The following is a 26,264-nucleotide window of genomic DNA, read 5'->3' on the forward strand; positions in this document are numbered from 1 at the left end:
ATTGGGCCATTCATTGGCTCCCAGGGCTTTATGTTGAGGGGGTCCAGCAGCCCTGAGGCAGGATAGAGATACAATCAGATGTGCATTTTTGTTTTTATTTTAATGTTTATTTATTTATTTTTATTTTTTTTTTTAATTTTTTCAATGTTTTTTATTTATTTTTGGGACAGAGAGAGACAGAGCATGAATGGGGGAGGGGCAGAGAGAGAGGGAGACACAGAATCGGAAACAGGCTCCAGGCTCCGAGCCATCAGCCCAGAGCCTGACGCGGGGCTCGAACTCACGGACCGCGAGATCGTGACCTGGCTGAAGTCGGACGCTTAACCGACTGCGCCACCCAGGCGCCCCGATGTTTATTTATTTTTAAGAGGTAGAACATGAGCAGGGGAGGGGCAGAGAGAGAGGGAGACACAGAGAATCGGAAGCAGGCTCCAGGCTCCGAGCTGTCAGCACAGAGCCTGACGCGGGGCTCGAACTCACAGACCGTGAGATCATGATCTGAGCTGAAATCGGACACTCAAACTGACTGAACCACCCAGGCGCCCCAAATTTGCACTTTTAAAGGCTCTCTCCCTAGCTGCCTGGCAGGGCAGGACTGGATTCTGCACTGACCAAGACTGTCCTGAGGCTCTGTGTCCTGCCCAGGGCCAAGACGAGACCAGGCGTGGCTGCGGTTAAAAACACCCTCCACTGCACCTGCAGACTTTGCTAAGTCCTCTCTCTCCCTGGCTGCTCTTAGCCACAGGGCTGTGGCCTAGATCCAGGGATCCAAATAAAACTTGTCTTTTCCCCTCTGGTGTGGGTCCTGGAGGTTCTCAACTTAAGTTTCAAAAATGTACAGATGAAAATTTCATTTTGCTGAAATGGAAGTTGTTTACGAGCCTGGGCCGGAGAGTCTGAAGTTCTGGTTGGTCTCATGGTTTGGAGATACATTGTGCATCTGTTCCCATTTGCAGCCAGGCTTCTCTTGCTGGAGCTGGCGTGCCTTCTTTGTGTTTTCACCGTGCACACGCATGGTGCAGTCTGTCCCTGCTCCCCCCACCTCTGTGGTTTTGTCTTTTCCTCTTTGGGCTTGGAGGGGAGTGGCAGGGCAGTGAGGCCTGGTGTCTTGACAAAGAAGGCCCGGGGCACATCTTATTACCGAACGGACAGATGTTCTGTTCTTGCAAGCATGCTGGGCGGCTTCCTGCTGCCTCGTCCTGCTTCTAATGGCTGCTGTGGAAATGATGACACAACCCCACGTTTCCAGCGCAAATGGCTTTTCTCTGGGAATTTTCACACCCCCTCCCTTCCCCCATCCCCGTTGGTAATCATTAGGGCACAAGCCTTTGGGAGAACAGATGTGACTTTGAGAGAGGCCGCGGGGAGGAGAGAGAGCTCCGTGAGCAACCCTGCCTGAAGCAAAGGGCTTGTCCTGGGAGGGACGCTGTCCACTGCGGTAGCTGGGCTTCTGGCCTTCCCTTCGCCTCCGGCCCTGCCCTCTGCAGCCTCCACACTCAGCAGAGCCCCTGACCCATAAGAGCATTCTAGACAGCATCCTGTAGTGGTGAGCTCTAAGAGGCTGCAGCCAGGCAGAGAGTCAATGATAAAGAATTTCTAGCAGTACAAGTCCAAAGCCCTCACTCATGCCAAGGCAGCTACAGCTGACCACGCGTTTTTGGAGCCTCTGGAGGCTTGTGGCAACGAGCCTGGTATGTTGGTACCTGGGCCGGTGGGGGAAGGGGGGTGAACCTGAGCAAACAACATCCCTGTTCAGAACTGACTGACGTGCCTGTCGGCCTGCCGGGGACAGCTGTCCCACAGGAACTGGTAACTTGGAAGCCTGGCCAAGGGCTGCCTGGAAAGACCTGGAAGAAATGAGATTAAGAAGCAGCTTCCTGCAAGGAGGAAGTGATCCCATGCTGATACAGGAGGCCCAGGGCATAACACCCCTGAGAAATGCCGCCCCAAACTGCAGCCTGGGATTGGGGAGGGGGGGGCAGGCAGGTGGCCTTGGCTCACCGGGGTTTCTGGTGAGATGTCCCCTGGGCCCTGCCTACGTCGGGCAGCCCCAGATTTCTCCACACTTCTCCCGGACTTGAGGGATTTTCCTGGCAGGAGCTGGACTGCGTGTCTCCCTCACCCCACCCGGGGTGGTACCCTCTTCCCCCAGGTTAGAGACGTGAACCCCTTCAAAAGTGTTCCACGCCCTCGCCCTCGGAGCCAGCACGTGTGCGAGCTCCCAGCTCGGTGGTTAATTCTGCAGGTGGGGTCGGGACCACCCTCTGTGTTTTAAAGATGTCGGGTTGCTGAGGCTGAGGCTCTCTGGCAACAGGAGCTTCCCCGAGCAGACTCGGGTCTGACCCAGCTCGTTCCTTATTTACATATGCCACCTGTCATTACAGTCATTCTCATGCCTGAAAGACCCACTTCTTACAGGGCAGACCGGGCACGGGTATGCTGTAGAGCGTCACCCTCCTGGCGGGACCAGCACAGGCCATCCGAGTGGGGCTTCGGGCCGCTGGCCCGTCTCAGGAATGGGAACCAGGGTGGGGGCAGCTGGGCGGGCTTGTCCGGAAGCTGTACCCTGCTGGCTTCGGCCGAGGAGCACAGGTGGAGGGAGGCCGCTCCTTCCCCAGGGAGGTAGGTAGAAGTTGGCCGCCTCCGTCTGGGCAGAGCAGGTGTGGAGGGGTGGGGCCGGAGACCCTAGCCCCATAGTTCTTTTTCCCTCTTCTGGAAAGGAGGGGTGGGCAGCCAGGCGGGGCTTCTCTGGAGTGCCCCCAGAGGAAGTGCAGAGCATCAGCTTTGTGACCCCAGCCGGACTGGAGTCCCGGGACCCCTAGGGCAGCCTGGAAGGGAGTCCGACCTGACGTGGGGTTCGGTGAGGAGCCAGTGAGGGCGTGGCCGGGGGTGCCCAGCGTAGCTCCCAGAAGGTGGAGGGTTTCAGGGCAGCGGGGTCTGGGAGCTCCCCCTCCATTCCTGGTAACCCCCTTGGTCCCATATTATGTTGGCTGCTGTGTGCTAGTTTTCGAGTTTGGCTTTTCTTCCAAGCCAAGCGTATGCCTTAGAGCCTCCAGCCCCAGCTGGAGGTGGGAAGAGAGGGGTTGCCAGCAGCAGGCCGGTCATGGACTGCCCAAGGGGAGGTGGAGAAATAGACCCGAAATCCAAGACAGGGCCCCAGGGAGGTAGGGTGGAGGAAGGGCTTCTCACCAGCACAGGCCTGGCTCAGGGCCCTTCCCCACCTAGCATGGCTCCTGCCAGTGTCAGTTAGTCAGCTTCTCTTATTCTTTAGCTCGTGAGATGCAGTCACAGGCCTGCTACAGCAGCTGCAGGAAGTGATGAGTGCTCTCAGTCTAGTGGATCATATAGTGGGGTCTTCTGCTTTATTTATTCGCCATCTGTCCATCCATCCGCCTGTCCATCCATCCTCCCGCTCGGCATACACGTCCTGGGTTGATTCTGTGCCATATCCCACGTGTGATGTGGTGCCGGGGGGAGGAGCATAAAGCTGCAGAGACTTGCCTCTTGTCCGTTAATGAGCTGTGTGACCTTCGACAAGTTACTTGACCTCTCTGAGCTGTCGTTTGCCCATCTTTAAAACGAGGCTAGTAGTACCCACATCTTGGAGGTAATTGTGAGGAGAAAATGAGGTATGTGAAGAATGTAGCTCAGGGCTTGACAAATGGGAGGCATTTAATTAATGCGGGCTCTCCCCTGACATCCAGCGGTGCTGGGAGTGCTGGGGGAGAGGAGACGACACAGCAGTGATCCAGCACGTAAACTCTCCAACTGGCTGAGAACAGAAGAGCCAGAAGAGAGTCTCCTCTGCCTGGAGGACTCGGGGAGGCTTCCAAGGGGGGGAGCCGTGTTTTCATGGGTTTTCTAGGTGTTTGCTGAGGGTGAAGAAGGAAAAGGTACTTCAGGGAGGGGGAGCTCTGTGTACCGCAGCCTCGGGGGGAGGTGGTGATGCCCAGCAGATTTAGGCAGCGGGTCAGGAGAGGCCTGGATGGACTGGAGGGGGCAACACAGGTGGTTGTGGGCCGAGTAGTGAGGTTAGCGGGAAGGGACGCAGGCATGGCGGGCGGTGGTCAGGTTTGGGGGTGAGCCTGTAGCCAGACTGAGGAGTCTGCTGGGACCCACAGTGTGAAAGAAAGATTGTTTCCCTGGTATTTTTTTTTTAATTTTTTAACGTTTATTAATTTTTGAGAGACAGAGTGCAAGCAGGGGAGGGGCAGTGAGAAAGAGAGAGAGAGCGAGAGAGAGAGAGAGAGAGAGAGAGAGACAGAATCCAAAGTGGGCTCCAGGCTCTGAGCTGTCAGCCCAGAGCCTGACATGGGGCCTGAACCCACGGACTGTGAGATCATGACCTGAGCTGAAGTTGGACACTCACCGACTGAGCCACCCAGGAACCCCAGTTTGTTTCCCCTTTAAAGCAGGGGAGAGTCAGGACTGAGTTTGGGGGTGGGGGAAATCTCTGATGGCCAAGGGGAACCTGGATGGTGAGAAGAGGCTGGAGGTCATGGGGCCAGTGGAGGTTGGTACTGTGGTCGAGGTGGGAGGTGATGGTGAACTGAACTAGGGCAGTGGCTATGGGGCCCGAGAGGCTCTGAATCTGTCTTTGTGGCTTTCATTCCCCCCTTCCTTCCTTCCTTTTATCCTTCCTTCCTCCTTCCCTCCCTCCTTCCCTCCCTTTCTTCCTTCTTTCTTTCCTCCCTCCCTCCCTCATGTTTGTTGAGCTTCTGTTCTGTGCAGGCCTCACAAGCTGTTGCTGGGGATACAGTAGTGACCCTGCAGACATGGGCCACACTTCTGAGGGGACTGTGCAGGGACAGCAATTCCTGGGCTGGGCTGTGGTTCCAGGCGGGGGCTCCCAGGACCTTGGGCTTAACACCGGCATTTCCTCCCTGTGCAGCCCAAGGCTGGGGCTCAGGAGGGCAGGGGTGTAATTCCCCATGGGGCTCAGGAGGGCAGGGATGTAATTCCCCATGGGGCTCAGGAGGGCAGGGGTGTAATTCCCCATGGGGCTCAGGACAGCAGGGGTGTAATTCTCCATGGGGCTCAGGAGGGCAGGGGTATAACTCCCCATGCAGTTCCACCCAGCATGCAGTCCCAGCTTTTCATGTCCTGGCTACAAGGCAGAGGACGGCCGGCTCTTTGGGGATGGCTTGCCCACTTTGTGCCCCCAATAAGTGCCCCTTCTCCTGACTTTAAAAATCCATCTCATTGAGCATCCTTGCCTGGTGGCTTTGCAAACCATAGGATCCTGTGACCTTTCTCAGGTTTAGAAAGATGGGGGCTTCCCTCCCTCCCCCTTTTTATTGTCCCCGTTTTAAAGATGGGAAAACTGAGGCCCAGTGAGGTCAGGACCTTGCCTGAGGTTACAAGCTCTGAGAGCAAAGTTGTGGTGGGAACCGTTTGGGTCGGGTGTCTCAGCAGACTCCTACTCCAGGGAGCCTGCCCAGCTTCTAACTCCTCCTCCTGAAAGAGGAGCTCTGGGCTTGGTATCCCTGGATGCTGTGAGCGTCAGTGAGGCAGGGACACTGAGTGCTCCCCGGGACAGAATGACTTCTTGCTGTTCCGTGAGACAGCACAGCAGCAGCCGCAGCTGACATGTATTGAGCACTTGCTGTATGCCTGGCATTGCTATACTAAGAACATTTGGTATGTTATTTCACTTACACCTTGCAATATCCACGTTGGTGGGAAGGTCCTATTGATTTTTAGTGCACAAGTGAGGAAACTGAGGATCAGAGGGGTTCAGTAACTTCTCTGAGTCAGTTTAAGGATTCAGGTAAATGAGAAATTTCCCCTATTATCCATTAATCTTTCTGAATTAGGTGAGTGAGGAAGTGAGTTTAATTCAAACCTCATTCCTGGGCACCCCACCCTCCCCTCCCCACCAAAATCACACACACACACACACACACACACACACACACACACACACACACACGCAAATCAAGACTTGTCGATGGGGGATGGGGGGGTGGAGCTGAGGTCGGGAAGCTGGGGGGCGTGGCTCTGGGCTTCGCATGTGACAGCAGTGGGAAGACCTAGGATCATTTCCGTGATTCTCCGTAAGCTCTGGCCTCAGTTGGAGAGAATTTCAGTTTTGGCCTCTCTCCTCTGTGCCCCTGATTACGGGTCCATCCACCCGGATATCCACCCATCCCTGTGTCCGCATAGTGGCCAAGAGCCTCCCATGTGCCCAGCTATGAGCTAAGCACTGGGCATTCCGTGGGGCATATGGGAGTTGTGGCCTCAGCCCTCCAGGAGCCCACCTTGCCCAAACTTGTTTCCTAAGGAGAAACCGGATGCTAAGGACGCTGGGGGGCGGGGTGGGGGGTTGCTACCCTGGGATGAAGGGGTGAGAGCAGGCCCCTCTGGTCAGCTGCTGACCTCCCAGAAACAAAGGAGCCACGCCGTGTTGGAGAGCAGAGGCATGTTCCCAGGCTGGGCAGTCGCTGCACCGTGGAAATGCTCATGCGAAGGAGAAACCCTTCATCTCTTTCTGGATTAATAACTTCAAGAGATGCAAAACCATGTAAATATAGCGGGCGCTTATTCTGCGTCAAAACTGAATACGTACCCGGCCTCTGAAAGTGGCTAGGAAACCCAGTGGTACCTCTCACACGTGCTTCCTTAAAGTCAGGGGATGAGGCAGGAATTGGGTCGGTCTGTTGTCAGGGAAAGATTGTCTTCACGTGGACAAATCAGTTCCTGAAAATCTGAGTATTTCGGGAAAATAATCCCTTATCTTCAGACACAGTTACAGGCTAATTGCATCCAGCGACGACTAGACAGGGTGTGGATGGAATTACACAGGCCCGCTGGGAAGGTTATGAAAAGAGGGTATTATTTTTAGGGCTTGGTAACGCACACACGCGCGCGTGCACACACACACACGTCTGCGCACACTCACGCACACACACAGCGCACAGCACACGCCTCAGACGCTATGCTAATTATGCTATCAGTAGGTGCTCACGATGCTATTTCTGGCCCAGCCGTTCTGGATTCTGTTCTGTCACGGAGCCTTGAGTCAGCAGTTCTGGTCCTCGGCGCCTGGCTTTGGCTGCACCGCTCACAATGAGGGCAGCCTCATGGCAGGCTCCGTGTCACTGCTCCTCAGGCACGGAGAGTCGTGCCCCCTCAGACCAGCCGCCCTGTGCCCTGCCTAGCGAGGGGAGCTGCTGCTGGGGAGCCACGAGGACCCACTCTCTGCTCACAGTGAGAGAAGAAGCGAGACACTTGGAGCTTCTGGCTGCACCTGTTTGTGTTTTCATCTTGGGAGCATTTCCACCCCGACCGGCCTCTTTGGAGCCCCGGGCAGGACCCCTCACCTGCTGCAGGTGGCGGGGCCTAAAGTTCGCAACCTCTTTCACCAGTCTGGCTTCAGAAACCAGCCTGCTGCTGATTTTGGCAGCTGGGAGATCCCCTCTCTGCTTGCAACTGAATGTTTTTCTTCAAAGGCCTCTCTTCCCTGGTACCAAGTAACCTCTAAAACCTTAAGCTTAAGCTCTAGAGGAACTCAGTGGATTAACACATCAACATTCAAACCAAGTACAGTATTTAATCTCTCTTAACAGGCACTGAAAAGTGCTTATGGAATTTTCTGTTCTTGGAAAGATTTCCCCGAGAAGAAAGAGGGGTAACACTGGTGATGTTCTTGATCTGGAGCAGAGGCAGTCACCTCTGGCCCAGGCAAGTCCACCGTTTCTCTCTTCCCAGGTCTGAGCGAAACTTGACGTTGTGTCTAAGGGCGGGCTTGAACTTTGGAGGTCAGAGTTTTATTTGGCCCGATGTCCACCTTGGGCCACCCTGTTTGTTTTTGCCTGTGATCTTAAACCTAGCATATACCGGCAGTTATAGGAACAACCTGGATTATCTAAAGACAACTGTTACCTGAGAAAGGCCACATAAAATGCATCCGCTTAAGTCAAAGTTGTATGGGAATAGCGGGGAAAAGGTTTAATTGCAACTTTACCTTGAAAAAAAAAAAACATGAAAAATTACGAAAATGGCTTATTTTATATTTAACAAGATGTAGGCTTTCATTTTTTTTTTAAGATGTAGGCTTTCATGATAGCCATATGTTAATATTTAGAATGAACAAAGAGTTCTGCCCCTATTATTCTGACAGGTTTTCGGGGCTGTGTTCTCACCTCACATTTGACTCTTGCTGCTGAAGCAGAGACCCTTCTCTGTAAATACGCAGGGGCTTAAACAGTTTTCTGAAGGGCTCCTCTCAGCTCCTTGATCTTGACATTGCCTCTCTGAAGTCGCCTTCTTCACCTTCCTGAGTGTCTCTTCTTCATTTGTTCACAGAATGCCGTTTGTCACGGCTCCGGGTGGCTTTTGAGCACTTCCGCGGAATCGGGTTCAGTGACTTCACGGTGTCCTGCATGTTTTGCTAAATTTACGGCTTCCTCTGCACTTGGTGGCATCGTGCTCGCACCGACAGTCACTGAGAGATGAGCCAGACAGGCTCCCTTCCCTCTTTGAGGGGGGATTGAGGCTCCAAGGCATTGTTTCGTTGGCGGAACCCTCGTAACGCTGACCTTTGCTTCCTCTTCTAGAACCGTGTTGCCGTGACAACATGGATGGTGGGGACCCTCTCCGAGGGATGGGACAACTTGAAACATATCCTCTGCGAACCTCTTCGCTTTCTGATTTTCCCGATTGCTGGGGGAAGCCGAGTAGCTGCTGCTTTGCTCGTGGAAGCAGGCTTTGAAATTGAAGGGGTGCTGTTGAAGGTGTGGGCCACCATATTCATGGGCTCTTGGCAGAGGACCCACAGGAAAGAATATGTTGAGAGGGTCAGTCATAGAAACACCTGCTCATCTGCGGAGTGACTTTTTTTTTAAACTTACCGGGTGTTGTGAATTATGTAACGGATCGCGATCGTTTCCCTTTTTGCTTTGGCTATTGGGAGACTGCAACTTATTCCAACAAGGGCTTCTGGAATAACCTTACCCCCTCTGGCTTTTCTACACCTTTTCTACCTGAGTTTCTTCTTCCTCCCTCCTTTCCTTTTCTTTCTTTCTTGAGTCGGGGTGGGGGGGGGCCAGGGAGGGGCAGAGAGAGAAGGAGAGAGAATCCCAAGCAGGTCTTGCACTGCCAACACGGAGTACTATGTGGGGCTCAAACCCACGAACTGTGAGATCATGACCTGAGCTGAAACCAAGAGTTGGATGCTTAACCAGCTGAGCCACCCAGGTGCCCCTCTTTTTTGCTCCCTTGAATTGGAAGCTTAAATCCTTTTTGAAATTAGGTAGAGCGGGCACCAGGGTGGCTCGGTCGGTTAAGCATCTGACCCTTGATTTCAGCTCAGGTCACGATCGCACGGTTTGTGAGTTTGAGTTCTGCATCCTGCTGGCTCTGTGCTAACAGTGCTGAGCCTGCTCGGGATCTTCTCTCTCTCCCTCTCTGTTCCCCCCTGCTTGTGTTCTCTCTCTCTTTCAAAATAAATAAACTTAAAAAAATTGTTTTTAAATTACGTAGGGTATATTTTCCAGAAAGTTTATCTCAGGAGCATCTCCTACAACTTCCATCTCAAAAGAGCTGAATGGATTTGGTAAAGGAAGAAAGGTGTTTGAGGCTCTTATTTCGTCGTCTTGGATGTGCATTGTTTGCCACTAATTCCTTTCTCATGTGATGAGACTTCTTGGCACTAACTTAAGTTTTTCATAGCCCCCGAGGTTTCCCCCATCAGCCTGCCTTCCTTCTTGTAGGAATCAAAGATTAAAATTGCAACCTGCATGCTTCATTTAGAAACAAAAGTGAGTCCCCTCTCTCTTGACCGATTTCTAGCTCATTTTGGGTTGCCTCTTTGGGCATAACAGTAAAACCCACAGCCTCCATTTTCTGTCGTGACAGAATTGAAAGAATGTTCCCCATGAAGAGTAGTCTTTGGAACTTCTTTGTTTGAAAGGAACTCTGGAAGGTCTCATGCGGATATGGTGAAGATGGTGAGGAAGACATATAGTAGAGCAGCCCTTTCCAAGAAGAACGCGAGAGAACTTTCTGGAAGGGATGGGATTTTTACCTGAGCTTGCGCTTCAGCCCAAGGAAACCACTCAGGCTCCCGAGGGTGAGCATGTGAGGTTGAATGTTGGAGTCTAGAAGATTGATAGAACCCATCAGTCTTCTCCCCCTTCTCTATTCATCAAACAATTCAAGACGTTTGCCAGGACCTTTGCCCATGCCCTCTGTGGTTTCACGCCGCATGTGTTTATGGAGCCCTGGCTGTACGTAGGGCACACCGTGTGGCTGGAGAGCAGAGCGCAGGTGCAGACACACGGATAAAGTGGGATGGGACAAGGATGCACCAAGGCTCCCACCTGCCAGCGGTCGAGAGAAGTCTGAGGGCCGGCTGGGACTGACCCCAGGAGCTGGCCCGGGGCTGCGGCTTGATACCTGGGAGGCATTGAGAGAGCTGGGGAAGGTGGGGAGGGCGCCTGCTCGGCAGCGAGGTCACAGGGAGGACCCTGGCCCTGCTCAAGTACAGGGTAGAGCGTGTCACAGGATCAAAGCCAGTATATGGAATTGGGACTTCTTCCCGAAGGCAGTGGTCAGCTTTTGGAGCAAGGTCATGTGACATCCAAGCTGTGTCTCCCACGCCCGGGGACGAGGACCCCGGATCTGTCGGACCTGGTGGGGAATGTGCCAGCAGGGTGCCATTCGTGCCCGCACCTGGTCCTGTTTGCTGGCCGGATCTGCTGGTCTCGGGCTCACGTTCGCGTGTGGTCGCTGAACTTGGGCCACACGCAAGGGCTGAAATGGAACAGCTCCCAGCAACTGGAACCTTAGGGAGACGTCAGCGAGCACAGAGTGGTGTGACGTGGGTTGGACTTTGGGGGCCTCAGACGGAGGAGCAAGACGCAAGCAGGCGGTGGTAGTACGGTCAGAGCCGGCTCCCTAAAGAGAAGGTTCACGCGGTTTTGGGCAGCGGCCCGCAGCCCCCACCACGGTGTACTGGATGGCGGTGAAGGCCAGCAACTCGAAGAAACAGGACCTGGGCCTCCTCCATCGGTGTTTACATTCTTAGCGTTCCCCAGATGGAATTTTCTGTGATCTGACCTACTTTTCTTTAGCATGTGTGCTTGGGCTAATTAGCAGTGCAGGGGTCCATCGGTCCTGTTTGGAGAGCACGGCTGCTATGGCAACTGGAGACCTCTCCGAGGCCGCAGGCGAAGGGAGAGTGGCCCAAGTTTGTTTCTCTTGCAGTCTCAGAGGTGTTTCAACTTGCTCCCCCACCTTGACTGTGGCCCAGTGGGATTTAAAAGTCTCTAGCACATAGTTTATCTCTCAGGTACAGAGATTTGGCAGGTCGGCCAATCTTTCCGGTATGTGTCAGTAAGTAACTTGAGGACAGACGTGTCTTACTCAACGTTTATAGGCCAAGTACATGGCAAGGGTGTTAATATGTGTTGAATCGCTAATTGTTTTAGAAATCGTGGGTGCATCCCTCGATTTATCCAGGTTTCGAGGGTGTCTTGAGGACATGAGTAGGAGGGTCGGCAGTGGGGCCGGTCGACGTGGACTTAGCTTGCCAGCAGGGTCCCGGAATATGTGTGCGGTGATCCAGAGGCCCCAAGAGGGGCTGAGTTCACGGTTTCATTGCAGCCACTGCTAGAAGCTTCAGGGATCACTGGTTTGCTGTAGAGGGGACACGCTGTGCCTGGGGCAGGGAAAAGTCTGGAGAACCAGCTGGGAATGAAGAGATGGGAAGGAAGGCAGCACCTCCGGAAGAAAGATCAGGAGTAAGCAGAGGGGAACCGTGCATGGCGTCTGTAGGCTCAGCTGCAGACAGTAGCCTGGCCGGGTGGGTGCTCGCTGCAGGTGTGGATAGCTGAGGGCGTGAGTGCTTGGAGTGCTAACCGCTGGCATTTTAGTCATTTCAGATGGAATCTGTGCTTTCTCGCTGTACGAACCCACGATTGAACCTTTGCGGAACGATTTGGGGTGGGACGGGGTGAGGGAGGGAGGAGGGTGAGGCAGGAGTGGGGGCTAGGGGGTGGTGTCTGTGTTATATGCAGTTCTCGTGATAAACCATGACCCGGGGCTGGGTCTACAGAGCATTGACGCTGGGTCGGATGATGGCTCTGGACTGCTGTTGTTTTGAGTTTCCTTGGTCTGGCTTGAATGGTTTGTCTATCTTTTCGCTTTTTTCTTTTAAGTTTACTTATTTTTGAGAGAGAGAGAGAGAAGGAGGGGCAGAGAGAGAGGGAGAGAGAGAATCCCAAGCAGCTTCTGCATTGCTTGCACGGAGCCTGACGTGGGGCTCAAACTCACGAACCGTGAGATCATGACCCGAACCGAAATAAGGAGAGGGAGAGGGAGAGAGAGAGAGAGAGAGGGAGGGGTAGAGAGGGGAGTGTGAGCACATGAACAGCAGCAGGCCCTTGCGGCCCTTGTCCTCTGGAGTCGCTCTCCCTCCCCTGCTTTTTTTAGTTTGACGTTTTCTGTCAGCTGAATTACTAGGTAACCAAATTTGTTTTAATCATGTGCCAGCTGAGCATCAAGAGGCCCTAAACGAAGATGTCAGAAGTTCTTCTGTAAGCACACAACACAGACTCGTGACGTTTGGACTTCCGTGGCATCCACCTCACCGGTGCCCACATCGTTATTTGTTTTTCCCCACGTTCTTGGTGGCGTTTTTGGCATCACTGAGTCGGTGGCAGCCTGCTAAGTGAAGTGTCACTGTGTCATGACATTTGAGTTGCTGGGATTCCACATAAGAGGATCTCATTTTATCGCCTCCTTATTTCCTTAAGGGCACTCGTTTAGGGGAAGATGCTTCTCATCAAGAAGGAAAGAAAGTTAACACTGCCCGGCACCAGTTAGGGGCCTGGTCCTGGGACCCTATATATATATATACACACATACATAAAATTTTCTTTAATTTCCCAATACCTTGCAAAGTCCACACTTTCCCTCTTCTGCCAGCTGAGGAAGCAGGGCTCAGGATGGTTAAGGGGTTGGCTGCAGCCTATACCGCAAATGAAGAAGATGCCAGGCTTTGAATTCTGGTCTCATTTCAAAGGCCTCTCCTGTTATTGTGGCAAACCCTCACCTGCTGAGGGTGAGGACCTTTGGATGGTTCTCTGCTTTCTCGCGTCGTGAACCAAAAAGCTGATGAGTTCTGACTGTGGTTCTTCATTTGTGGTTTTTTGTTTTTTGTTTTTTAATTTTTTTTAACGTTTATTTATTTATTTATTTATTTTTTAATTTTTTTTTTTTTTAATTTATTTTTGGGACAGAGAGAGACAGAGCATGAACGGGGGAGGGGCAGAGAGAGAGAGGGAGACACAGAATCGGAAACAGGCTCCAGGCTCCGAGCCATCAGCCCAGAGCCCGACGCGGGGCTCGAACTCACAGACCGCGAGATCGCGACCTGGCTGAAGTCGGACACTTAACCGACTGCGCCACCCAGGCGCCCCTACGTTTATTTATTTTTGAGACAGAGAGAGACAGAGCATGAACAGGGAAGGGTCAGAGAGAGGGAGACACAGAATCTGAAACAGGCTCCAGGCTCTGAGCTGTCAGCACAGAGCCCGACGCAGGGCTTGAACTCACTGACCACGAGATCATGACCTGAGTCGAAGTCAGCCGCTTAACCGACTGAGCCACCCAGGCACCCCTGGTTCTTCATTTTTGTAGCGCTGAGTTTGGCTAAAGCCCATACCCTTGGTGCCCAGGGAAGGGGTCGCTTTCCTCAAAATCTTGTCTAGGTTAGTGCTTATGAAATTTTTCAGCTCCAAGCAGTAAGGTTGCTTGGACTCCCAAGTGTACATGGGGCCCAAGAGATCTGCTTTCTGGCGGGAAACAAACCCTCAGGGTACCGGAGGTGAACAAATTGCGGGAACTTTGCCCCTAGATGACACCCTGCGCCGACAGTGAGTGACGGCTGCCCAGGACGTGCTTTCCAGAGCAAGCCTCATCGGGCCACCCAGACAGTTACCCTGCCTGCGAGATTGACATTAGCTGCCTTCATCGAAACGCAAAAGTAAACCTTCTCCGGGTTTCCTGCAAATTTCCTGTTGTTCTGGGAAACAGTTTTGATTCTCTGGCGTTTTGTTTGACAATAATCTTAAGCAGGCACAGGAGAAAGCCAGTCGGCCACGAAGTCTAGAACTATCCTGACATTATGAGCGGCAACCTCAAAAGTCCCTGGCCAAACATCCTTGCCACAGCTTCAGAAAACACTCAGGGTATTGGAGGAAATTTCTAAATGCTTTGAGCAGTTCTGTGTTCATTTTATTTTTCTTTTGGCCACAGTTTAGATGCATTTTAAGCTTACTGTGCCATGGGGTGAAGACATGCCGGGAAAGTGTAGAAGGGTTTTCAGCTGATCATCAGGGGCTCGCTTTAATTCGGTTGCCAGCCTGTGTTTGGAGCGCACAGTACAGTTGCACTGAAAGTAGAGCCAGGGCAAATGGTCAGGCTCCCAGGAGTGCCCCAGACTTTCGAACCTGTGAGAGATGGAACCCTTCTCTAGTAGCTTTTGGTGAGAAGGTCCCGGAGCCCAAGCCTTGAGCCTTTGTGAGCTAGCTGGAGCCAGGCGGGGGACCTGGCAAGCTGGGCATTGTTGCCCTTGCCAGGGCGGGGGCCGCGGTGATGGGGTGTGTTTGGAATCACAGAGTTGGGCCCTTTGGTTGTAGGTCACAGCAGGCTGTCTTTTCCCTGGTCACCCTGTGGCTTTCAGGGCTTGACACGGGCCTGTCAGCTTGCCTGGCCTCTGGTTAGGGAGAGCACCTGCTCAGGGCTTCTCCGTGGAGAACTCACCTGGTGGCCAAAGGTGGGGTTGCAGACCTTGTGGCAGGCCGTGGGCTTCTTTCTCTCCACCTTGCCTCCCAATTGTGTGAGCGAATCGGAGGCCGGACCGGGTTGGCTGTGAGCAGGGAGCCAGGCCCTGGGATCTCCCTGGTACAAGCCTCAACGGGCTCCGGGCCTGGCCACCGGCCTGAAGGAGGCAGAAGGGGACAGTTGGAAAACCGCACACATCTTGCACATTTCCCGCCGCAGCCTGTTTACCTGCCCTCTCTCCCACCACACACACACACACACACACACACTGGTGGGAGAAAAGTCTATTCCCCTCCTTCTGGAGGGATGAGCCCGCCGGGGGGCGGTGGAGAATACCCCTACTTCTCCCTGCGGTCAGCTCGGCGGAGACCACCACGCCCCTCCCTCCTTGGGGCCCCGGGCTCCCCAGCCCGCAGTGCATTTGCATTTCAAAGCCACACAATGCGGTCGGTCGGGGCGAGGCAGGGGAGGCTGGGGGAGGCGGCGCGCACGCAGAGGGAGGGTCTTCGCGCTCCCTCCCCCGGCCCCGTTTCCGGAGCCTGCGCCGGAGCTTTGTGAAGATGCAGGCGTCGGGGCCGCTCGGCGATGATGACATCACCGTGTCACACACCGAAGCCGGGCTGCCGGGGGGTTTAGGAGCAGCTCCACTCGGACCACACCGGCGCTCACGCTCACACTCGCGCGCCCCGGGCAGAGCCGCGCGCGCCGGCCACACTCGCGCACACTCTTAGGCGCGCGCCGGCCACACTCGCGCGCACACTTCCGCGGCGCTCGCTCCCCGGGCTCCGGCTTCGGCCCTAAGCCGCAGCTCCCCGCCGCCGCCGCCGCCGCCACCGCCACCGCCACGGATGCCAGCTGCTGCTCCCATCTGCAGTGCAGCAGCCCCGGCCGCCGGCCGGTCCGTCCCGGCTCCCGGCTGGAGGAATCGCGCCAGGACGCTGGCCCCGCTCGCGGCTAGTCTGCTCGCCAGGGCGCAGCGAGGATGGGAGGGTCGCAGTCCCTGCAGCCAGTCCCAACCAGCGACCCGAACCTGGAGGCTTCCGAGGCAATGTAAGTGCTCCGCGGGGCCGCCCGGAGGGCCCCCCCCCCCCCCGCCCTCCCTACCCCGGGAGGAGGAGAGGCTGCCTGGGCTTTGTTAGTGTCGCCTCTCCAGATGCCGGTGCAGCCTGGAGCCCGGGCTGGCCCAGGGTTCTCGGCAGCCTTACATGGCTTTGCCTGGTGGCTGCTCCTTTTAGCATTTAGTCCCCCTCTGGAATGAGCGTCTGGCAGCCCTAGGACTGCCCCCGCCTGCCCCCCACCCGGCAGAAATGACCCTCTGGCATTCGATTTCAGTTGTTCAGCGGCCCAGTGCATGTTCCGGGGCTCCTGCCGTGAGCATCTTAACTCTGCACCCCCAGCACAGTGGTATTTCCTGCAACGGAACAGCCGGGCATCAACAAGGGCCTCTTGGGAAGAACCCTTGAGTGTGGCAGCTTGGTGCCCATGGAGACAGACCAGTTTAGGGGCAGCCAGTCGCCTGGCCAGGCAGATGGTGTGGATCATGGCTGGGAGACATTCAGTCCTGTTAGCTTAAGCATCCGTACACTCACTCTGGTGAGCATTGTGGAGGACAAGGCTGCTTGCTATTATTAGTCAAGCCAGAGGAAGTCTTGTCATTGGTCCATTGGTCAAGGCAGGGCTTGACTGCATTGATTCCGGAGTCCAATCTTTTCTCCAAACCACAGAGCTGATGTGCTCGGAAGAGGCCTTTATCCTGGAATCCTTAGTATTGCCATTTCTGTATGGTCGTATCCATTTCCTCCCCAGGCATGTCTGGAGGTTGGGGCTTATTGGGTAGATCTGGCTGGCTGCCGGGCACATTTCAGCAGGTCAGGCCGGCATCCAAGGTGGGCCTCCACATCCCAGGCTTACCTGCTCTACTTTGCCGAAAAGAAGAATGTGTTTCAGAAAAGAGTATTTTCTGGGCATCTGGGGGTGGGGCGGTAGGTGAAGTGATTGCTTGCTGAGAGCCACTGATGTGTAGATTAAAAGATTAGCAGGGATTGGTCTGGGTGTTGTAGTAGGGACAGGGTGCCATGTGGGGCTTCCTCACTGGTCCCCACGCCTGGGCTTCAATGAGGAGCTAGCTCAGCGCGGTGATGTAATGCTAGGCTGAGCCTCATGGTTTTCTAAGGCCCCGTCTCTTTAGCAGTGAACCATACTTAGGAGCAGGTGTGCACTGATCATTTGTCTTCCTCCTTGTAGCTTGGGAAAGCGTCATCTTACAACGGGAGGCACATCAAGCTGGAGACTTTTTTTTTTTTTTTAATGCTGTGAGCCTTGTACTACGCCTACCCTGTTTTTTGTCCCTGTGTCGTATTGTTAGATGCTTGGAAATACGTATCACCAGAAAAGACTGCAGCCTAGGCAGAAGAGAACAATTTCAACCTATTTTTTAAAAGTCTGTGAACTGGAAATCAGTTCATCAGTGCTAATCACTAACTAATTGGTATCAGGACTCACGCCTGTCAAAGAGCGTAAGAGGCTTGGAAAAGACAATGTGACCGCATGCTTGGGAAAATATGCGCCTCAGCCATTGGAAATTCAGCTCACCGGTCCCCAGCATCCCCGCCCTCTTTCCCCGTTGAGTTAAGAAATGACCAGTATTCTGTTGGCTGAGGGCTGAGTTTGGGGAGATTCAATTAGGCAGAAGCTGCCTTTTGGATAAGGCCCCTACAGGTTGGTTCTGCCCTGTGGGGATAGCGGCGTTTGGGTAAAACTCCAGGCTGATGGGCCACATTGTGCTGAAGTCTGCTTATCAATATTGCATGGTTGAGTTCGTTCCTGTGCGCCAGCCTGAGGCATCTCTCCCAGGAACTGCTACTTCTGCAGTCTCTAAATGGAGATCTTTAGGATAGTACGGATGCTCATTCACTGATCCCACCCTCCACCCCCTACCCTTTTTTTGTCTTTAAAAATGAAGAGAGGGGACATATTTGGGGCTGGTACCGTTCCCAACAGTTATTTTTCTCTAAAACCCCATCTCTGCTGTCTGAATAACGAGGGGCTCCTTTGCTACTGCCGAGTTGCTCGTTTCCAGTCTAGAGGTTTTAAAAAGTGTGTTAAGGGAGCGCCCCTCTTCCGTACAGGCACAAGCCTTGCACGATGGTGTGTATTTCCCTGCGCCTCAAAACGCACGCACAAGACAGTGCGGCACATGGTCCGTGGCGAAGAAGCTGCTGCTGCTGCTGCTGCTGCTGCTGTCGGGGTTGCTGGGGTGGAGGTGAACTTGGGGTGGACTTCTGCTGTAAGACCGTCCGTGACAACTGGAATCTAGAGTAACCCTTTGTCTGTTTTTCTCTGCCGAAAGATGGGCCGGAGTTGGGCACCCCTGCGGAAGAGTGAAACCAAAAGACAGAGGGAGGCAGGATGAGGTGGAAATGCCTGCAGGAATTTTTTTAGCGTCAGGATTTCTTTCTTGCCTTCTGCTTTCAGGTGCGGGGTGCCTTTGGGCAGCTTTTGTAGCCCTGCCTGGTAGCTTCACGTTGTACAGAGTGCGGTAGGGTACTCGGGTGGGGGGTGGGGGGTGGGGTAAGATCCAGAGTCCTGGGTCTCCCTCTTGGCTGGTAGAAACTTAAATCCTGGAGGGGCAGGAGGGCACGTGGGGCTGGGAGCCGGTGGGGGGGTGGGGTGGAGGCTCAAACATCAACCCTTCCCTTGCTCCTCCCAGGGTGGTCCCCAAACTGCTGCATCGCCTTCTCCGAGGGGCTTGTTAACAAATGCACAGCCCCAGGCCCCTCCCCAGACTCTCCATTTGAGCCAGAGATCTGTCGAGATGCCCGCTGAGCTGTCGACGAGAAAGTTTGAGAAGCCCTGAGCTAGCTCAGTGTCTCCATCCTGGTCGGTGAGGAAGTCTGGCCACTTCTCTGGCTGCTTCTTTCCTGTGTGGGAAAGAAGTTCCGGTAGCAACAGCGGCCACTGTTTCCAAACAGAACAGGGGAAGCTGGGAGAGGAGAAATCTGCTGCAGAAAACACTCGCTAACCAGCGCAGCCACGCTGGGAAGTGCAGGGAAAGGACAGGAAGTGCTACAGTTAAGTGTGGTCTCGGCTATTGATCAGACTTGCTGTTCCCGCCTGTGCCTTCCTCCCGCGGCGGCGGCCCCTTGTGGCCCTGCTGCTGCTGAACGAAGCGGCACGAAGTCCTTTATCTTATGTTTAATTGGAGCTCCCACCCCCAGCCGGTTCCGGGGGCTCCCGATCAGCTAGGGGGACCCATGCCCCCGTAGAGCAAAGTAGAAAGGCCAGGCTGGGTGGAGAGGGGCAAGTTAAGGATGGTGGCAGATTCACCATGGAGGTTTTCTGCTGCCACCAAGAGAAGGACGTGGCATCTGCCGGGAGGAGAGAACTGGATTGGGAGCACCCTAGGGGAAAGGATGGGCTTGGGCCGGGATTTGACAAGCAGGTGGGACAAGACTGATAGTTGAGAGAGTGGCCGAGGCCAGAGACTCTGGTTCTGCCCTGCCTGCCTCGAGGGTTTCTCCAGGTGAGGTACCCTGTCTGTAAAGACTCAGAAGACGAAAGCACCCGCCCATGGCCAAAGTAGGTACACTGTGTGCCTGAAGTTTGCCGGCGTTTCAGTAGCTCAGAAGGCCAGAAAGGGCTGCTGGGGCTGCTGGTAGGAATCTATCTGACTGGAGGCCTCACCAGATCTCTTTCAAAGCCTTGTTTCTCGAGGTGACCCTTGGCTAAGTCATTGCCTCACGCGACCGCATCCCTGATGTGGGCTGCAGACAGCTTCTCGGTTCCAGGAAGCCGATTGCACTTTGGATATTATCGTTGGACAGAATCAGTTGAGTTTTGTGCCCCCTAAAATGGAATGAGCTCCAAAGTTAGCTGTACAGTGGGAGTTGCCTGAGTCCCGAGGGAACCTCTTGGGTGCTGTCTTGATTCAGGTTGCTATGACAAAATACCACAGATCGGGGAGCTTAAGCAACAGACATTTGTCTCCAGACAGTTCTGGAGGCTGCAAGTCCCACATCAGGGTGCTGGCAGATTTGGGGTCTGGTGAGGACCCACTTCCAGGTTTAGAGATGGTTGTCTTCTCCATGCATCCCTGGCCATAGAAGAGAAAGCAGAGATTTGATCCTTTTGTGGGGGGGGGGAAGGGGAAGAGAGAGATAGAGGGAGGAGGACGGAGAAGGGAGTATGGGGGTGGGAGGGAGGAAAGAGAGAGAGATGTGTCTTCATTTTTTTAAAAACGTTTATTTATTTTGAGAGAGAGAGAGAGAGAGAGAGAAAGCACACATGAGCAGGGGCAGCGTAGAGAGAGAGGGAGAGAAGCCCAAGCAGGCTCCACTCTGTCAGTGCAGAGCCTGATGCGGGGCTCGAACTCACGAACCACGAGATCACGACCTGAGCCAAAATCAAGAGTCAGACGCTTAACCGACTAATCCACCCAGTCGCCCTTGTGTCTTCTTTTAAGGGCACTGATACCATTCACGAGGGCTCCACCCTCATGGCCTAATTACTTCCCAAAGACCCTACCTCCAGATACCACCGTCCCGGGGGTTAGAGTTTCAGCATAGAGATTTTGGGGGGACACGAACATTGAGGGCGAAAGCAAGCGCTTTTCCTCCGCCATCATTCCTCGGTATCTCCAGCATGGCCCCTGCGGTCCTTTACTGCTTTCTCTGTGGGACTTACTTGCAGGCTTTCGCTAAGGTGAGCCGAAGGCAGGAACCTTCCGGGGCCCTCCAGGGAGCTGCCAGTTGTCCAGGGAGTCATGCCATCCCTTTCTGCTGGGGCAGTGGGATGGAGCGCCCAGTCGTTACAGGGTGAGCAGACATGGCTGGCATATTTATCGGGTGAGTATGGGTACGTGTTACATCTGGGTCGGTGGAGTCTGGGCCACTCTCTCCCCATAGGCCCTCTGCCCCCATCCCCCTGTTTCTTTCCACCATCTGTGGCCTGTATTTTCTGTGGCTGTATCTTTGGTTGCCTAGGACCTACTTTAGCCTGAAATCTGATTGGCTGTTCGTGCCAGATGGATTGCCCAGCGTTCCTGGGTGAGCAAAGGATATTGAATAATTCCATCCTTTCCCCCTTAAGATTGATGATGAGGACTTAGGCATTGGAAACAGTGGCTCCGTGAAAACCAATTGTTCATGGACTAATGCTTGTGTTTCAGATTGGACAGGAAGGAGTCTGGGGAGGACCGGTTGGCCACAAAGAGCTGGCTTAGTCAGAACTGCTCATACACACCCATCCCGCGTCGGAAGCAGTGGCTCAGATGAACCCTGGTTCTGTTTATATTTACAGGTTCCCTTTAGCCGTTGTTTCTGGAGAGCAGTTGTGTGCTGTTTGCGTTGCCAGACGTGGAAACGTATCTGGATTTTGTAGCGTGAAAGCCAAGAGTGCAAAGTTCTGCGGCCCTGAGTAGACTAGATTTAGCAGAAACTTCTGTGTTCTGGATGTTTTCCACTGTGGAAATATGGCATCCATTAATCCTATGAGGCAGGCACTTCCAGCCCCGTTTTAGAGGTGAGGAAACTGAGGCCTCTGGATGGCTTACAGCAAGGGCTCAGCACACATTTTCCATAAAGGGCTGGGTAGTAAGTATTTTAGACTTTGCAGGCCATATGGTCTTGGTTGCAAGAACTCAGCTCTGCTGTTCAAGTGTGAAAGCAATCCTAGACAATTAGTAAAACCAGTGTTCCAGTAAAGCTTTACTTACAAAAACAGGCGGTGGGTTGTAGCGGGCCGACCCCCTGGTCACACAGCTGGCCAGGACAGCGCTGGGATCCGTGCCCCCTACCTTCACGACTGTTTATGAGCACAGGGGTCCTCAGGTCTTTGGCCTGGGCCACATGCTTTGTCTCTCTGTGCTCTCTGCAAGCTGTCGCATGGGCTTAAATACTATCACGTACTGAGAACCCCCTGGCTGATGCCCTTCCCCTTTCTCTGAGCACCCTGCTTGCCCAGCTGCTCACTTCGTATCTCTCAGGTTTCTGACGGAGGGCCCAGGCTTAATGTGTCCCAAACTGAACCGATGGCCTTCCTTCTCTCAAACACAAAAAAATCTATATACAAACCAACCCAATCCCAGCCCAGCTCCCCATGTCAGCACGTGGCACCCCAGCCAGCCAGCTGCTGCACCCAGAAAGTCTGGTTTCCTCCTCTTCCCGCTCCTTCCTTCTTCCTTAAACAGACCGATCAGGGCCCTTCCCCCTGTCTGCTTCCCACTGGTTTCCACCTGAAGTCCCACCTTCCCTGTGGGGGCCTGCGGGTCTGGCCTCCCGCTTCCCCTTGCCAGCTGTTCTCCGGCCACACTGGTCACCTGTCAGCTCTTTGAACGTGCAATGCTCGAGTGCCTCAGAGCCTTTGCACGTGCTATGGGTCGTCCAGAAGGCATTCTGCACCGTGCCAGCCTGACAGACCCATCTCCAGCTTCAAATCTTGACAGCTTTTCCTGCCGTTACTCTCCAGTGCTGTCCAATAGAACCTTCTGGGATGATGGAAAGTTCTGTCATCTGCACTTCCCAGTATGATAGCCACCTAGCCCGTGGCTGTTGAGCACTTGAAGTGTGGATAGTGCATGCAAGCAATTGCATTTTATTTTATTTTGAATCTATTGTTGTTTAAGCTTATTTATTTATTTTGGGGAGGAGGGGCAGAGAGAGGGAGAGAGAGAGAGAGAAACCCAAGCAGGCTCCGTGCTGTCAGCACAGAGCTCGATGTGCGGCCTGATCTCATGAACTTTGAGATCATAACCCGAGCTGAAATCAGAAGTCAGATAATTAACCGACTGCCCCACCCAGGCACCCCCAAGAAATTGAATGCTATTTGTTTATTTATTTATTTATTTATTTATTTATTTATTTATTTTTAATTTTTTTAATGTTTATTTTTGAGACAGAAAATGCCCTGGGCTGTGCAGAGAGGAAGGCTATATTCCCACTGCCACGCTTTTTCCAAAGTCCTTGCTGGCTCCTTTCCTTGTACCGCGTCTCCCCGGACATAGTCCAGCTCATCAGGTCCCCACTGCGTTCCGTTCTTTGCATCTTGGACCTAGATAGGCTTGGAGAGGGCGTGCTTAACGGATCTGGAAAGGCCCCTGGTGTCCCCAGCAGCAAGGTTGGTCTCTGCTCTTCAGGCTTCAGAGAGAGAGACAGAGCACCAGTGGGGTAGGGTAGAGAGACAGGGAGACACAGAATCCGAAGCAGGCTCTATGCGCTGTCAGCACAGAGTCTGACGCGGGGCTCGAACTCACAAGCTGTGAGATCACGACGTGAGCCGAAGCCGGGCATTCAACCGCCTGAGCCACCCAGGGGCCCCAAGAAATTGAATTTTGGATTTTAATTAAAATAGTCACGCATGGCAAGAGGCGATTGATTGTATTGAACACCGCAGCTCTGTATCATTCTGTTGTATGAGTTCTTCATAATACTCTGCAAAATATATAGTTATTGATTTGTCTCTTGTTTTTATTTAAAAACTTTTTTTTAACGTTTATTTTTGAAAGAGAGGCAGAGCATGAGTGGGGGAGGGGCAGAGAGAGAGAGAGGGAGACACAGAATCTGAAGCAGGTTCTAGGCTCCGAGCTGTCAGCACAGAGCCCGATGCAGGGCTCACTCTCATGAACCGTGAGATCATGACCTGAGCCGAAGCCAAGACTTGGACACCTAGCCGACTGAGCCACCCAGGTTACCCTGATTGATCTCTTTGAACTGTTCTCATCAGAATGGAAGCAACCTGAGGGCGTTGTGTTTATTGTGCTTGTCCCCAGTATCTCGCACAGTGCTGAGCACGTAGTACGCACTCAGTAAACAGCTTGTTGAATGAATAAATGCATGAAGAAATGGATAGTCTTACTGGCGGAAACAATCCTAGGCACACGTCTGCTCCACACTGAGCTGTGCTGAGGGGCCCTGCAGCCGGGGACTTGGAGGGGCAGGAGAGGCTTGGCTCGACCTCGGGTGTTAAGGTTCTGCGGGCCCCACGTGAGGACGGGACCCACTGCCACGAGGACGGCCGGTTCTGTGCTCTGCCTGCCTGTCTCCCCTCCGTGACTCTGCCTCGATGCCCTTGCCCAGAGCATCCCAAGCAAGTACACTGCGGGCTGCAGCGGCTGGCAGGTCACCCAGTGACCGGTCACGGCCCTGCTGTCTCCCCCTCTCTCCTCCTGGATGGTTTGCTCTTCTTAGAGGACTGTGCACTCAGCCCTCTCCGTTCTGCCGTGTCTTTTGGCCGTCGCTTAGCTGGTGTCTCTTGCCTGCCTTCCTCTCCATCCACCTGAGGATGCTGCTCCTCCTGGAGCGGGGAGGGGGACAGGGCGGCTGCTGCCCGGGCTGCAGAGGCTTACAAGGAGGCTGGGGGGATGGCAGCGCATTACCTTTGCTTCTGCCTTCTTCGCCCTTGCAAAGGGGAGCAGCTGCCGGGGCCAGGAAGGTGCAGGCCCCCACCCCCGGCCCCGCCACTGTGAAGTGAAGAACCTTTCGGGCCGGTGGGCTTCTCAGAGCTCTTTTTGCACCTGCCAGCGCTCCTTACTTAGAACGGTTGTTTCTGGGTTGGCCGCTTCCATGGTTTACTCTGCTTTGTCCTTAAATGGAAGCAGCAGCAGCCTCTGGCTCTGGGCAGAGCATTGGGAGCTGGAGGTGGGGGCAGGGGTGGGGGCTGGGGGTAGGGAGGTAGAGGTGGGAGCTGGGGGTGGGGGCAGAGGTGGGGAGGCCCCATCCTCAGTTTGCTCTGTGTCCTTGTGCGGCTAACGCTGATGACTCAGGCCAACTGTTGGGTCCAGTTTGCCGTGGGCATCTGGGCTTCACTTCAGGGTGTTTGTGGAGACTCGGAGTCTGAGAACTTTACAGCTGAACCATCAGGGCCTGAGAAGTCACAGGGGGCTTATTCTTAATGCAACCTTGTTTCAAATTCCACAGGCACATCATTGGTGAAACACCACTCAGGCCTTTCCTGCTGGTCTTTTTTTTTTTTTTTTTTTTTTTTTTTTTTTTTTTTTGATAGAGAGATTGAGTGCCAGTGTGTGCACCTGCCGGGGAGGGGCAGAGAGAGAGAGAGAAATGGTGCGTGACTCGGGGCTCGATCTCCCCAACTGTGAGATCATGACCTGAGCTGAAATTAAGAGTCGGACGCTTACCTGACTGAGCCATCCAGGGCCTGCTGGTCTTTATTGAGCATGACTCAGGTAGTCAAAAATTTTAATCTCTTCCCATTAACTTCCAATTTGCTAAAAAAATATACATTTATTTTTATTATTATTTTTTTTAATGTTTGTTTATTTTTGAGAGCATGAGGGAGGGAGGGGCACAGAGAGGGGGAGACACAGAATCTGAAGCAGGCTCCAGGCTCAGAGCTGTCCGCACAGAGCCCACAGTTAGCGTGTGTCTTTGCTCTAAACTGTCATTTTTCTTTTTTTGGTTTTCCGATTCCTTCCCTCTCCTCAGGGAGGTTCTAAAGATAAGTTTGCAAGAAAGGTGGCTGTTTATTTACTCTGTTCATCCTGAGTGAGCAGTGGCTGCAGATACGGCATTTGTCGAGGCTGAAGCTTGACACTTGTTAAAGCTAGGGCTGCTCTTTGTCTGGGCTGGGGGAGAAAGTCCAGTGGAAGAGAGTGTCACAGTGAGACTTGCCACCCTGTGTGTGGCGGCTCGCCGTGTCTCCTGGAGCTCTCCCGTGCAAGCACCATCTTTAATGGGGATCAGGTCTGGGTCTCTGGACCTTCAGGAACAGTCTGATCAAAGGAGCTCCAGCTTCTGAGAGTTACTCCTCTTTGCCATTCACCAGGGCCCTGGTGGAAGTTGCTGGTGGCTAATTGTTCTACTTTGGAGGGACATGCCTGGCGTGCCCTGTGAGTATTTTCCAGGAAGAAGGCGGAGAGGCTGGCCTGACTTTAGGGAAAACATCTGTAGACTTGTAGGTCGTGCGTGGGATTTCCTGGCCCAGCCTCGTTCGGAAGTGGGTCCTGTGACTGTGTTCATTTCCCTTAATGCTCGAGGGGAGAAAGAGTGGCCCCAAGACACTGAAGGGCAGGGCTGCGGGGAAGAGGCCATCACAGCATCAGTGTCCGAGGGACTCTGCTCTTGGGGAAGGAGGAAGAGGGGCCGGAGTGCAGAGTGTGTGTGAGGCAGCGGGGCGGGAGCATTGTAATGCCAGCCCGGCCCCCGGGGCACTACAGCCCGAGTCTAGTCGGCAACGAGTTTCGATTCCTCCTAAACCAGTGACTGGCAAAGTCTCTAAGTCTAAGCGGAAGGTTTTATGACCAGGAACACAGGGTCTGAGGGGCTGTCCCTGGGCAGAGGTGCACCCAGAACGTTCCTTCCTCAGAAGGGCTCTGCCTGTGGGCTTAGCCGGGTACCTTGGGTAGAAGGCACAAAAACCATGTGAAGTAACTTAAAGACGAGAGAATGTATGTGTCCTATGACTGACAGGTAGGGTTCTTCCAGCAGTGATTATCAAGATGGCTTTGGAAAAAAGGACCCCTC

The 26,264-nt window shown here is 53.8% G+C and overlaps 1 protein-coding gene across 16 annotated transcripts in view; it reads left to right on the forward strand.

Moving 5' to 3' along the window:
• TACC2 (transforming acidic coiled-coil containing protein 2) overlaps positions 1 to 26,264 on the forward strand; it is a 213,385-nt gene that overhangs the window by 115,629 nt on the left and 71,492 nt on the right. Inside the window, exon 1 of one of the 16 annotated variants that reach the window (XM_058697991.1) lies at positions 15,343 to 15,840. The exons of 14 other annotated variants lie outside the window; for them this stretch is intronic. In XM_058697991.1, the coding sequence (XP_058553974.1) occupies positions 15,773 to 15,840 (68 nt within the window). In that variant the 5' untranslated portion in view covers positions 15,343 to 15,772. Of the gene's footprint in view, positions 1 to 15,342; positions 15,841 to 26,264 lie in introns of those variants that run through there. One more of the 16 variants, XM_058697992.1, reaches the window with a different exon arrangement.

This window comes from Neofelis nebulosa, chromosome 13 (assembly GCF_028018385.1).
Source record: "Neofelis nebulosa isolate mNeoNeb1 chromosome 13, mNeoNeb1.pri, whole genome shotgun sequence".
Classification (NCBI taxonomy): domain Eukaryota; kingdom Metazoa; phylum Chordata; class Mammalia; order Carnivora; family Felidae; genus Neofelis; species Neofelis nebulosa.